This window comes from Amblyomma maculatum, chromosome 10, assembly GCF_055883805.1.
Source record: "Amblyomma maculatum isolate TAMU_Amacu chromosome 10, ASM5588380v1, whole genome shotgun sequence".
Lineage (NCBI taxonomy): Eukaryota > Metazoa > Arthropoda > Arachnida > Ixodida > Ixodidae > Amblyomma > Amblyomma maculatum.
In genome coordinates, this window is record NC_139353.1 from 111,106,032 (window position 1) to 111,121,008 (window position 14,977).

The 14,977-nt window shown below is 43.3% G+C and overlaps 1 protein-coding gene across 2 annotated transcripts in view; it reads left to right on the top strand.

The window, feature by feature from the left end:
• LOC146177240 (uncharacterized) overlaps window positions 1–14,977 on the top strand; it is an 87,266-nt gene that overhangs the window by 27,318 nt on the left and 44,971 nt on the right. For both annotated transcript variants that reach the window (XM_084580409.1, XM_084580410.1), the window contains exon 2: window positions 13,039–13,186. In XM_084580409.1, coding sequence (XP_084436535.1) covers window positions 13,039–13,186 — 148 coding nt within the window. The remainder of the gene's footprint in view (window positions 1–13,038; window positions 13,187–14,977) is intronic.

Here is a 14,977-nt window from a genome sequence, read left to right on the forward strand (position 1 = left end):
TTAAACAGCTGCGTCACCATGAAACGAAAGGATGCAGTAGAATTATCTGAGACTGCAGAAGACACTCTGGGAGTAGCACTGAGTGAAGCAGCTGGGCGGGACATAGTCGGTGGTGATTCAGCGTTTCCATTTGAGGTGATAGATCCCTCAGCAAGCCTTCGACGTGCAAGCAGTTCTTGATACTGTCGAATCTTAGCAACCTCTGCCCAGAGGCGTGCAATCTGGTTATCCACTTCTGTCATGTCGTCGTTTGGGATGCTCCGGCATGCTACGCTGTTTTTTAGGCTGCTGGGGCTGCTGGCGTCGGTGGTCCTTACGCACTATGTCGCTATATGTCTGCTGCTCAGCGATTTCATGCGGCTCTCCAAGTTCTGGCCACTCATCACCATCCCATTGGAGAGCGTCAAAACGATTGTAAGTGTGCACAGGTGCCGTATTTACATTCTGAGACCATTTCTTAGAATTGGCACGCCGAGTCTTTTATGTTGCATTATGTTTTATTGGGGCAGATTTGGAGAAGTTATATCATGGTCATCAGCCTTGCAGAGGCCACATCGATAGGCTAGTGCGGCCCCGGGCGCTGCTTCTTGTTGAGACGAGAAAGGTCAGGATCTACGCATGTGGCCAGGGCGGCGGCAATTGTAGCAGTAGACTGCACTGGGCTTGTATGGGCGAGGCCGTAAAATGCAGCCGTAATTGTACAAGCGGGCTGGTAGTGTTGGGGACAATGCAGGGTGACAATGCAAGAGCGCCCCTTTCCCATGTAACGTGCTTGAATCACTCGGTGTGTGGGACAGTATAATTCACTCTGAATGGCGGTCTGGTCTTCATTATTGTCAACATTGTAGACAATGCAACGTTGTAAGTCTGGCCCCTCAATCAAGTACACCTGTACTGGCACCGATATCTCACTGGTAACGGTAATACACCGTAGCCTTTACAGACGTTCTACAGCAGCCAAAGTCGGAAGCCACACAGCAATGGTGTTGGATTTTTTTCTGGCCGTAAAGCCGCGAAAGCCTTTCGTTCCAAGACATGCATCCAGATTCGCCTGTACAATCCTGTTTGGTATATCTGTGAGGCTCTTGGTTACCAGAGATTTGATTGTTACTTTGTAGCTCGCTGAGTTTGAGGTAGACAGATCAGCATGGTCAATCGTTAAGCAGGAACGCTTGCCTTGAGAGCCGCCGCTGGCAGAGCAGGAACCCGATGCAGCGTCAGCCGAAGGACGCTTTTGAGATGCACGAACGCCCGGTGACACGGATAGCGGAGCCCATGACAGGTCCATGGGAGTGCCCGGCTCTTCGTGCAGTACAGCTGGAGGTCGATCCAGGATTATAGGCTGAGCAGGCATAGCCGCGTTCCGCCCAGAGGGCAAATCTCTCACTGTGTGGCTTACATGCGCGGAAGGCGGGACAGGATATTTAGGTGGATTGTGTTTCTCTTTTTAATATTACTAGGTCGTGTCGCTCACAGAAATCTAGCATTATTTTCCCGTTACTATCCGTGTATCCATCCAGATCGTCGATGTGATCGTTCATGCCCCCCAGCAGAACAATATCGGCCCCGTGGTAAAGCTGGCTTATAACGTCACTGAGACATTCAACGAGATCCTTGTTTCCTTGCATGCATTGGTGTCCTGTTCCTAAATAAACTACCCCTAGCCATGTCCTTATGCCGGAACATTTTCCTGGTACCTAGATATGTTCTTTACAAGATGATTTCATTATTTGCCAATTTTTTTCCTGGTGTATCAACATGGCTACCCCTCCACCCTTTTTTTTCGTTCTCGTTCTGTTTCGCCCTTCCCAGACGTAGCCTTCTATAAACGGTGGATCTTCTAGATCCTGAGATGAGTTTCGCATAGAGCGTACACACCTATTTTATCATCCTTCAACTGCGGTTCTACCTCTAACCATTTCGCTCTTTTTCTACCTCCTTGCATGTTTATGTAGCTGATCCTAGTGTTAAATTTCTTCTTGTACTTTTCTTTCTCGACCTACCCTTGCCATTTTTTGAGGTTCAGCCTCCGTTATTACGCTTTCTTCTGCTTCACTTCTAACTACCCCTGTGCAAGGAGCCCTCGCGGACCCCCTAAAAAAGCTACAGCCCTGACTGCCAGGTGCCACCCGATCTCTGCTCCCACCCTTCTGTCAAAATGGCTGCCATCTCGCTGAAAAGCCCTGCCACAGCCTGCTTTACGCACCTCCCTGTTTACCTCAACCACTTTGAAACGCTTCTCCAGATTTAACTTTCTTATGTCCTAATTAAATGTCACCATGTCCTTTTCACTCTTTCCGTTCGATTCTAGCATCTCGCTTACTGTACATACAACTATCTGCGCTTGCTGTGTTATCTCCCTGATATCGTCAACTCCCCTAGCTAAACTTTACGCCTCTCCTTCAGCGTCACCATTTAGGACATCGTTTAGCCAGGCGGCTACTATCACGATATTGCGCTCTGCGGAATTTTTCAACAATCTATTTTTATTCTCTTTCAGCACGGCCCTCATTGTCATCCCTGGGAAGGTTCCAACTAACACTCCCTTATCACCCTTTACACGTTCTATGATATCTCGCCTGCACCTGCTCATGTTGGAATCCCCGGCTATAAGCACCTGGGTACTCTCTCTCTCTCTCTGCCAACTGATGGTTCCTGCTTTCGGTTATCTGTCTCCTCTCTGGGATTTTCATTCTTCCTTACTTCTTCCTTCTTTACAAAAGTTAGCGCCGTCTGGTTTTGATCCGTCCGACCGCGCCTCCCACAGAGTGCTGCCAACGTTCGCCTTCGTGGAAGCCATGCATGCACCAGAAGCTGCGTTGGAATGTTCACAAGCGATTGTTTCATTTTTCAACCTCTCAGCTCCAAGCTGTATTCGGAATGGCAGCGTGTTGCTGCGCGCCCTTCGGCAGTCAGCAACACTCGTAGACGAGCACAGAATCAAGGTATACGCATGTATGTGACCACTCGTTTGCAATACTAATCGGCTTTATAGGTGTCACTTTCGTCATGTCAAGCATTACTGCACGTTCCTCTGCCTGGGATCTAGCTCACAAAACGTAATATCACCTAAACCAGCAACACTGTTTTGCGTGCTATGGTGCCTTCCACTGTGAACTTGAAGGATAAGCTTATGCTGCGATGGAAGATACGGGAGAAGGAGCAGTGCATCTAGAACGAACACATCGTGCAAATAGGTTCGTTTCAAACCTTTTGTACGTAGACTGCATTCGCCATTCTGTATCTGACATTATGACAAGGGTATGATTACCGAAGGTACTTTTCACCGTCGTGCGAAATGGTAGTACTTGGTGCAGAGAGCAAAACGGTTGTCTAGGGAGCCCGAGCTGCGTGTTTCACACTGCAAAACTCGCTGCGCCTTGTAAAACAAAAAACGATAACATCTCACTAGTATGGCCTAATATGCTCACTTCCAGCCTGTTTCGAAAAGTGTTGTCGCCTGACGATGCCTGCGAAATCCGTAACGTGTCCAGAGTGCTCAGCTCAGGTTTGTATTCTGTGCCTATAAATACCTGCCAGCGTGGCCGATAAAATAACGCAGCTTGCTTTTCACTTTTGTGTGTGTTATCGAGTCGCCCGATGGTTCGCTAATTGACAGCCACCTGAAATTCATCACAAGGCAATATTATCTAACCATAAATTCCATGTATAACATAGGGTGATCTAAACCCGATAAAAACACCTTACTCTTTAAAAACAAAATGACACGTGGTACGTAAACACAAACTATATATTGTGTGTGGATTTCAATAAAAGAATCGGTTGCCAGTAGCGCGTTGTCCTGTCTCCTCTCTTGTGTTTGTCTTTTTTTGCGCTAACGTTTCTCCCGTACGATCATAAACCAACAACCCAGCAATAAGTTTGACTTCAATACCTGAAATTCAGTTGATTTTGTAAATATGCCAATTTATTGTTTATTTCTTCTGTCAGATAGTAGAATCTGAAGCCTTATCCTTATATGCAAGCGCTAACATGGGAAGATTTGGTAAAGAGGAACTCGGCTGAAACGAAAATGTGCAGTGTTTGTGTTTGGTACAACTGGCTGTGTTCATAAAATCAGATTTATATTCTATTCTTATAATAAAAATTAGGGTGACATTTAAGCTCCGCCGTTAGGCCGTTAAGGATGTGATGTGATAGCTTCTCTCTTTTCACGCGTACGAACTCGCGCGCGCGCGCGCGCGCGCGCGCGCGCACGCACACACACACACACACACACACACACACACACACACACACACACACACACACACACACACACACACACACACACACACACACACACACACACACACACACACACACACACACACACACACACACACACACACACACACACACACACACACACACACACACACACACACACACACACACACACACACACACACACACACACACACACACACACACACACACACACACACACACACACACACACACACACACACACACACACACACACACACACACACACACACACACACACACACACACACACACACACACACACACACACACACACACACACACACACACACACACACACACACACACACACACACACACACACACACACACACACACACACACACACACACACACACACACACACACACACACACACACACACACACACACACACACACACACACACACACACACACACACACACACACACACACACACACACACACACACACACACACACACACACACACACACACACACACACACACACACACACACACACACACACACACACACACACACACACACACACACACACACACACACACACACACACACACACACACACACACACACACACACACACACACACACACACACACACACACACACACACACACACACACACACACACACACACACACACACACACACACACACACACACACACACACACACACACACACACACACACACACACACACACACACACACACACACACACACACACACACACACACACACACACACACGTTCTACATTTTAGTTTTAGATTACATTTATTTATTTTATTCCTTCTATCATTTATTTTCTTTATTATTTTACATTTTTATACACCAATACTCAGCATCTGCAAAACATTGCCTTTCCATTCTGAGTCATTTGACACCTTTGAACAACTTCCTCAAGTATTTCAATTAATCAATTACACATAAGACAGCTTCGGTTCGTCAGAGTTTAGCACGGACAGTCAAAGAGAGTCGAACCGCCCCGGAAAGCCAACTGTTATCCACTGATTAGTGTCGCTTTCTTCTCCGAAGCGACGGTGATGCGCAAACCAAGCAAACTCGCGATCGTCTCTCATAGGCTTCCAAGTAAATAGCAAAGGCACGGAGACAAAGAAATATTATCCACATAATTAAACTTTGGATACTGTATCTGGATAGGGATGACGCTACGCGGATCAACGAGGGGTCGGTGTACGACTCGCAGAGCAGTTTGTAACTGCACTGAGCAGCCCGTGCGGTGGGCCCCGCCGCACCTCGGCTGTCAAAATACGCATCTAGTCCTCGCTAAAAGAAACCGCCAGGGACAGAGGAGAGGTCCCTCGATTAGGTAATGTCTTCTGTTGACATCGAATGTTCGGTCCAAGCGCAGCACACTAGGTTACACCGTGACAAGCGCGGAAAGAGCGATGGGCACTGACGGACGGACATGGAGCTGACGGATGAAGCGATCAAAATATGGCAGCCAGCGCGGGGTCAGCGTACCGCTCACGCTTGCCAGACTTACTTTTGTAAACCCTTCATTGCGATAACTTCACCATTACCATCAGTTCAAAGTTAAATTCCTGAAGGTTACGTTTTTAATGAAAGTTTCTAGCAATAACATAGAAGTAGGGAAATGTAGTGATCACTTTTAAGTTTTTGACAGTTTAAAAATATACTGCAGCATATTATTGAAGCGTTTGATTAAAACCTTCTGAACAATTCTCTTGAGAGGAATAAAAAAAAATAACGATGATAGTTATTTCTCTCAACGCGACTAAAATATGGGTTCCTTTGAGAACTTGGAATTTTATAAGATTCAAGCAAAAAAAAAAATGAAGAAATCTCTGGAGCTTAGTAAAAGGTAGCTATAAATACCCAGGAGACTGTCAACGCCGAACTTATTTTCTTCTTCCACTATTGTCCGGAACACATACTTTCAATGGGGCGCGTAACCGTTTTAACAAGTTGCTGCAATATTCTTGCCAGAACGTTTAGATAGCCGACAACGGTCTTGTGCTGTTCACCTACAGACATTACCGTACAATTAGCAAAAAATTACAGGGTCTCTTAAGATAGCCTCTTTCTCTTGCCTCTTCTCGTTACCTATTTCTATTTCCTTCTTTCTCTTGGCTTCCTATTTTAGTCTTTACTAGTCATTACTAAGCATATTTAGTCACATCGAATCAATTGTAGTTGCTGCAATTTGTCGTTAGACGTAGTCACTAGTAGTCATTAAAAGTCACTTTAGTCATTACTACTTATACTAAGCATCTGAAGTCATTTCTAATGAATTGTCGTTACAAGTCGTCACTACACATATTGGTATCTTGTAGTCATTAGTAGTTATTATGAGTGAATAGTAGTCATTTTGGTCATTACTACTCATTACTGATCATTTTTAGTCATTTTGAATTGAACTGAATAGAGCTTTATTTGTTCACACACATTACAGTGGGAACAGAGGACACTGGGCAAAAAGCTGCATAATACAGCTTGAGGTAGCATGCAATGCTCCAAGAATACATGGGCAGTAGTGTGTTTCGCGAACATCAAGCTTAAGAAGAACTTCACATTCCAATCAACACAAAGAAAAAAGTAAAGAAATGCACTTAATAGAAACAACATACATTAAAATGCAACAAACCGATGTAACAGTTATTCCGCAATTGACTCGAAAATGCATATGACAGCTAATAACTTATTTTTTGAGATGTCTTCTATACATATATTATTTGCTGTCAATATGTTAAGGTAATTTCCTAAATTATAGGGTAATGGCTGCTTACGATATGAGGTACGGCGAGAGGGTAGAAGCCAGGGTAAAAGACATCGTGTATTGTACACTGGTGTGTTTTGATGTAGATTGAAGGCTGCAAGCAACAGTTGATTATTTGTTTTAACTGCATTTTTATATGCACATAATTTCAAAAGGTGCAATATATCAACAGACAAAATACCATATTGCTTAAAGTAAGGAACCGGTTTGTGATCAGATTGAGCCGCTGCAAGTCTTTGTTAGACATATTTGTCATTAAGTCATTAGCAGTGATTACTAGTCATTACTAAGTATTTTAGCCAGTGTAATCAATTGTAGTCGTTACAAGTCGTCGTTAGACATATTGGTCATTTGTAGTCATTAGTAGCCATTTTAGTCAATGTACTCATTACTAAGCATTTTAAGTCATTCAATCCAATTGTAGCCTTTACAATTTGTCGTTAGACATGGTTCAATACAAGTCATTAGTAGTCATTATTCGCCGCGAGATCGATCTATAGGTGGCCACCGTCGCTCCGATAGTGAAAATCGGCAGCCGCCAGCGCTCACAGAAACGCACGGGGCGCATGTCTGCTTCCGAGTTCACTGTTAAGAGTGTTCCACTAGTGCAGAAAAAATATCCCTGGATTTCGTCAATGCAGCGAAAAACGAAAAGAAAAAAAAGATGCGATAATTTTAGGGCAACAAGGCACCCCCCCCCCCCACCCCCCCCGTCTTTAAGATTTACTAGCATCGTATTGCACATTTCTTGCGTTGAACGGCGCTTATAGGCCTGCTACTTGGGCCTGAACATGGCATATCTTATCGCCTTTTCAAAAGCGTGCGCGTGTCTTATACGAGTGAGAGGACAATTTAGTGTCAAGCCCACGGATCCACCGAATTGGAAAATCAGATCCAACAGAAAGCAGACCTGTAATCATGAAACTTCTCAATTATCGTGATAAGGTCAGCATTTTTAAGCAGTGCTCTAAACTGAAAGGCTCCGGCTTTTCTGTCAGTGAAAATTTCTCACTTGCTATTCGCGATATCAGGAAAAAAATCTGGGACCGCACAAAAGAAAACCGCGACCGCAAGGTAAAAGTATTCCTAACCTACGATAAGGTTAGAATGAATGGGCAACGGTTTGCTTGGGATGATGACCGCAATGACATGTCGAATTAGAAACAAAAAACGAAACGCCTCAACCCGAACCCCGAAACACCAGGCACCGAAATCGATAACCTTTCTTAACTTCAATACCCGCAGTCTAGTAAATAAAGTGCTTGAACTTGAGGCCACCCTACTAGCCTTTGAACCTTATGTCGTGACCATTACCGAGATGTGGCTGATCACCCTGGTATTTCAGACTGAAATTTTCCCATCCGGCTATACAGTTATTCGCAGGGATAGACCATCGATAGGTGGGGGTGTGGCAATTTTTCTTAAACAAGCAATAGTATACTCCGCCATGCCAGACATCCCGGGCGTCGAGTCTGTGGGGTGCAAGATGCATGTAACCGATGGCTCTGTTCACATTGGAGCTGTCTACATGCCTCTCATTGTGATGCTTTCTACTTAGACCCGTTATTCGACTACTTGCTTCGTCATGCTTCCAGCGGGAAGATAATTATGGTTGGCAACTTTAGCCTGCCAGACGTTAACTGGAGGTCTGTTAGTCCTGGAACTGCAGCAGGCAACTCGATGATCGACTTCTTGTTTACATTCAACCTTACGCAGATTGTTAACACGGCGACCTGAGTTCACAACCAAAGCAGTTCAATTTTAGACCTAATTTTAGTTAGCGATCACTTTTTAAGCGGTAGCATAACAACTGAAACACTCCAAGGGCTATCAGATCACGAATTAACACTTTGTAAGCTGCCTATCCTGACCTTGTCCGTCCACATCGTACTGAAAAACGTATCCTTGCTTTCAGTAGAGCTAACGATGATGCCATCATGATTTATCTCGTTCATGAGTATGAGAGTTTTTCGATCTATGTCGGGATGTGCAATGAGGTGTCGATAACGTCTGGCTTCGTTTCAGGAATATTGTTATGTATTGCATTGAAAGTTTCGTTCACAGTGAAAAAAGTTGTTCATAAACGGAATCCCTGGATCACGCGCGAAATAATTCATATCGAACGGAAGAATAAAAGGCTCACACAGCGCAGTAAAGTTTGTACTATCCCCGACTACCTCTCTCGTTTAAATTCACTTAATGGTGAACTTAAAAATTCAACGCGAAGTGCAAAAGAACATTACTGTAATACTACATTAAGCAACTTGATTACAACTTCCCTCCCCGAGCAAATTCTGGCGATACTTGAGCACTAAGCAACAGCCAAGTATTCCGATGTCATCACTAGACGAGAAACTTAAAGCCGACACGCTCAATAAATATTTTCAGTCAGTGTTCACCGTTGATGATGACGATGTTATCTAGACTGTGCCACAACAATATCACCATGGGAAACTTGTTGGCACTCCTGAAATTTCTCAGGCGGGCGTGCTATCGTTGCTCCTAAACCTGGACGAAAAGAAAAGTAACGGACCGGACAATATACCCAATAATTTTCTGAAGCGTTACGCTGAACCGTGTAGTAAATATCTTTGTCTCTTTCTCCAGAAGTCAATCCGCGACTGTCGAATTCCCTGTGAGTGGAAAATCGCCAAAGTGATACCGGTGCATAAATCAGGTGATAAAAATTCCACGAATTATTATCGACCTATTTCTCTCACATGTACATGCGGGAAAATTCTTGAGCACATTATTCTGAAATTTCTAACCCAATACGTAGAGGCTAATCAACTTATCCACCCTCGCCGGCATGGATTCAGGAGCGGGCTATCGACTATTACACAACTTGTTGAATTCATACACGATCTTGCACAGGGTATAAATAATCCGTCGCAATATGATATAGTTTTCCTAGACTTTTCTAAAGCGTTCGACCGGGTATTACACAGGAAACTGATCTATAAACTCGAGCATTTAATTGGTGATGGTTCCATGACCAAATGGATTCGCAATTATTTAACGGACAGTTAACAGTTAGTTCATATCGACGGACACGTCTCTGACATCATTCCAGTAGTATCGGGAGTCCCCCAAGGATTTGTGCAGGCACCTCTATTATTTTTGCTATTCATTAACGACATAACAAACCAAACTGATGTAAAAATGAGACTATTTGCTGACGACTGCGTTCTCTACCCTGAAGTTAGACATCAGTCGTACCAGGTCAAACAAAACAGGGCATTAAACAATATCTTTCAGTTGTGTGAAGACTGTAACATTGTAATTAATCAAAAGACAGTTCTATGTCCGTCACAATGAAAAAATTCCCACGTATGTTCACCTATGGCTCCGACACCACTGCACTACGAGCTGTAACAGAATACCGAAATCTTGGCATCCTTATCACATCAGACTTAAACTGGACAATGCACGTGCAGCATGTAGCAAAAAAAAGCCATGAACAAGCTCTTTTTCCTTAAACGTGCCTTAAATAATTCGCCTTCCGGAATAGAGCTCCAGGCATACACTACGCTTCTCCGTCCAATGCTAGAATACGGCAATATCGTATGGTTTCCCCACACAACAGACTGCATAAACATACTCGAAAGTGTGTAGCAAAAAGCTGTGGAATTCGTCTATATCTGTTACAGACGGACAGATTCACCGACTGAACTTTTACATCGTGCGGGGCTTCACCCTTTATCTAGCTGGTCAGGGCTGCATCGATTGAAATTCTTATACTAATGCTGCACAATTCATACAAGATTAACCCCGAAGACTTCGTGAAAAAAAGCCAGTCCAGAATAACACGTCATAAACATCCCCTCTTTCTTGAGGAATTTTTCTGTAGCAACAACACTTTTTACTTTTCTTTTTTCCGCAAAGAGCGCGCGATTGGAATGCACTTGACGCCTCAGTTTTAAGGCAACCTACAGTCCAAAACATTTTAGAGCTTGCCTAGCCTACTTTGTTGTCATGAAGCTGTCTGAATTTGTGTCAAAGCTCCGGTGATATATGCTTTCTATTGTACAACTGATTTTTTCGTGTTCTTTGTGCTATTCTATGAAGGTTTTCCATATTGAATCTGCCACATCAGCAATTATGTCCATGTCATGCAGTTCATGTCCACTTCTGTAAAAACCCCATTGGGGTTGACAGTATATCAAAATAAAAAAAAAACAAGGTTCGTGCTCTTATCCGCAGTACTTTATGATGAATCAAGTCAGCCTGATTCATCATATCGTGCTAGACTCGAGGATTACTCAGGGTAAATGTAGCACTGACCGCGTATTGCCTGGCGGGTTGTCGTAGACTGAGTAAACACAACTCTGGTTAGACAAGTGTTTTCCAAAAATGAGATTACACGGACACTGCACTGGAAACCTCGCCGCGCAGGAAAGCTGACTGCTCAAGTGTTGAGCGGTGAGTGGATTGAGTTTGCCGAGCTCACAAGACGGCTGCTTCTTGCTGCAGATAATCTGATGCTGCACAGTCAAACGACTCTAAGTGATTTCCTGAAATCGAGGGAAGTATACGGAATTTCTGATGTCTATGATGTTTATAAATGGTAAAAAGTAGTTTAATAAATTTTTTCAAGGACAATGAATTGCACCATGTGTTAGAACTTTCGAACACTTGAAAAAATTTAAGACTATCAGCAATTAATTTTCAGTTACGTTAAAGTGCAAGCTACGAATCAGTAACTGCGAAGACATCGTAAAAACTGCGCTTGGTCGCTGTGATGTTCAGGCAAGAAATCTTCAAGGCTGAAGATTTCTTTGTCATTGTAATTAATGTTGAACACTGACTTGGGGCGGTTCTCTCGTTTTCTTCCAAAACAGGTACCGGATATAACACTATCCTGAAAAAAAATGGAGTTCATCTTATCATGTGACTATAAATATACATTTATTCCCAAACTAAACACCTATGCCCGTATGAAGCCCTTTTACTCCCCCATGTCAGAAACAACCTGTTTTCTCGAAAGACAGCACAGACGAATGAGGTTTTAATGATTCTAATGGGCTACCAGTGCACATTGATCTATGTGTATCAGTAATATTTAGTGTAACAGTTGCTGCAAAGATTTATTTCTCAAACGTTCGAGAATTTCTCTAAAGCACAATGTGTTCATTACCACTGCTACAGATGCGCAGAATCCTTCAACAGAAAAAAGAAAGAAGAAATAAAATACATATATGGGTTTAACGCGCCTGCAACGTCGGATATATGACGGATGGTTTAGGGGCGGGCCTTGGTGTCGTTGACCACGTAGGATTGTTTAACATGCAGTCAGATCCCAGAGCCGAGGAGCGCCTTTCAAAACGGCCGGCATCGAATCCCCAGTTCTCGAAATCAATCGTCGAGTGCCCTACCACTTAGACACCGCGACAGTGGTCTAACAGCAAAGAAACAAAAATCGATAGAAAAGGCACAGAGTGGCTTGTTCTTACTCGATTTTGCAATGCAGCAGTCTGCGGTCGCATGTTAAAAAAAAATTCGATCTACTAAATGTTTTGTTTCTGTTCATCAGAAATTTCCACTTCACGCTTTCCTGCATCTCATGAACGAAGACTTCAACCTCTTCTGACAAACATTTTTCTGAGAAACCTTTAGTGGTTTCGATTCAAAGTAACGTAGATGTCATCTTGTTTCCACATGTGAGCATAAAATGGCGCAATTTTATTGAGAAATCAATGGCCTTGGTAGTGCAATTTCCGCTCTTATCTGAAGAAGCTCCTACAGTGACTCTTATGAAAATTGACCTGACCACAAAGCATATGCTAACATGCGGAGTGTTTTATAACACGTGATGGACGTTAGTGAAGGAAGAAGTTGTCAATCTCTTTCAGTGGTACAGAATCGCGCCGACACCAGCACGCACTTATGTACGTGCACACGAACAGGCCACGCACGTTGGTACACACGCAATCTCAGGCACGCGTATACATACATTTAATAATTTTTAGCGCATCGCTGAAAAAGTTTCTTTCATTGCAGGTACTCACAGTTCTCTAAATGTGACTGAATGCACTCAAGACTGGATGTTCAGGTGCTACTCGCAGCACCTGTTGGTTTTCCGCAACCCTAAACTCCTTAGAAACGACGACGGCAGCTACAATGAAGAAGCCTATACCAAGGCCTGCAGGTATGTATCTCTTCTCTAAACATCGTGCGTAACCCGAAAGCACAAACTAGTGAAATTTAGCGGTTTATCTCAATTGAAATCATGATTTAGCTGCTTGAGACATTCCGCTAAATATGCTGAATTAAAAAAAATCATGACAATGTTCGCTTCGCCATTAGCGCATCATTTTCAGATGCAGTTCCAACGAGCGGCGACGCCTTTACTGTATCCGTGCACTATTCGGTAATTTTGCCAAGAGAGAACAGCGGTCACCAGCGGCGACCCTGTTTATGCCGTGTGGTGACGAAGTTCGCTCTCTTATGGTGTTAATTTCGATTAAAAATGAAACGCAATAGGAAGATGTCAAATAAGCCCAATCCAGTGTGTCGCGGAAGCTTCGGTGAAATTTATAACTTGGGTCTTGTATGGCACGCGATTGGTTTTTGGCTGCCAGTAAATGATTTTGGATATGAACAGAATTTGTTCGTATATAAATTTACTGACACAATTATTCTAACCAAACGTAATGGCTGCTAAGGTAAATTACAATATGAGTGCCGTGTACAGACGAGGGCCTGTGTACCGTCTTTCTTGTGGTCTGCAAGGTTTGGCGCAAGTTTTTTCGCCAGTTCAGTATGCACCAATGAGCCTAAGAAGGGAATGTTAATAAACATTCCAAAAAGAACGAAATATAACGTTATTCTGCGCTGATACACAGTCCATGTACGAAGCACAAATCAATCATGTGCAGCGTATTTACAATGAAAACAAAATTCTGATGATAATGCCTCGGGATGAGAGGGCTTCTTCATTACCAGAAATGAAAAAAAACAAACAAACAAACAAATTGTGAATTGCGCTGTAGGTATGTGGAAGATAACTAGTTAAGGGTGAGTATAAGTGGTACACTATAACAACGCTTTATTTTTAGAAGGGTGGACATTTAAAATACGCTAAATGATTACTGTACATGACCTGCCGTTTTAAAGTTTTATATTATTCTAGCAGTCTTGTAAAGGTTGCTTCTGATCATTTCCTGTTCGGATAAACAATTCGCGAGGAAATTTTCTAATATTTGATATATTACACGCACAGATAAATTTTGTGATGTTCAGAAAACGAAGCATTTTTGCGCAAGTGCATGATGCGACTACGAGTCGACCTCATGAAAGAAGTCTGAACGAGCTAATTTTTGGCAGCGGCTCATTATGAGTTCTGGTCCTTAGTTCGGTTACACTACTGTGAAAAGGATAAGTGGCAGATATTAATTTAAAAGCAATATTTTGCGTAGTGTATGTACCTCGGCAATATACTGTTATGGGTTCCAAGCTGGTGCTGCTTATTCCAATTTAGCAATTTAGTGCGTCTTAACAGGGTATATGTGTGATAGACTGTGTAATCACGCGCTGTGTTGGCGGTGTGCTTCAAGAGAGCAAGCATGCGCCAGTTTTGTTCCGGTGTTTGTTATCACGGTGGTGGTATCACCAACTGTGCTGATACCAGCCGTCGCCATAGCTATTGAAGCAGCGGTATTTTTCCAATCAAACGCTTCTTGATTCAGTACAGTTCGACTGGCGTCACTTTATAACAATAGGTTAGGTGGTTTGCGTACGCCGAATGAAAGTTCAATGGGAGTTGATGATAATCTAACAGTCGGCTAGGAGCGGAAGAGATGTCGTTTACCTAGGTTCGCTCGAGATTGTTAAACTAATGTAATGCAATATGTTTGGAGGTCTCAGTAGCCTTTAAAGGCAAGCCCAGGAAAAGTTGTTGGCTGAATAAAATTATTGATGACATCGATTAGACAGGCAG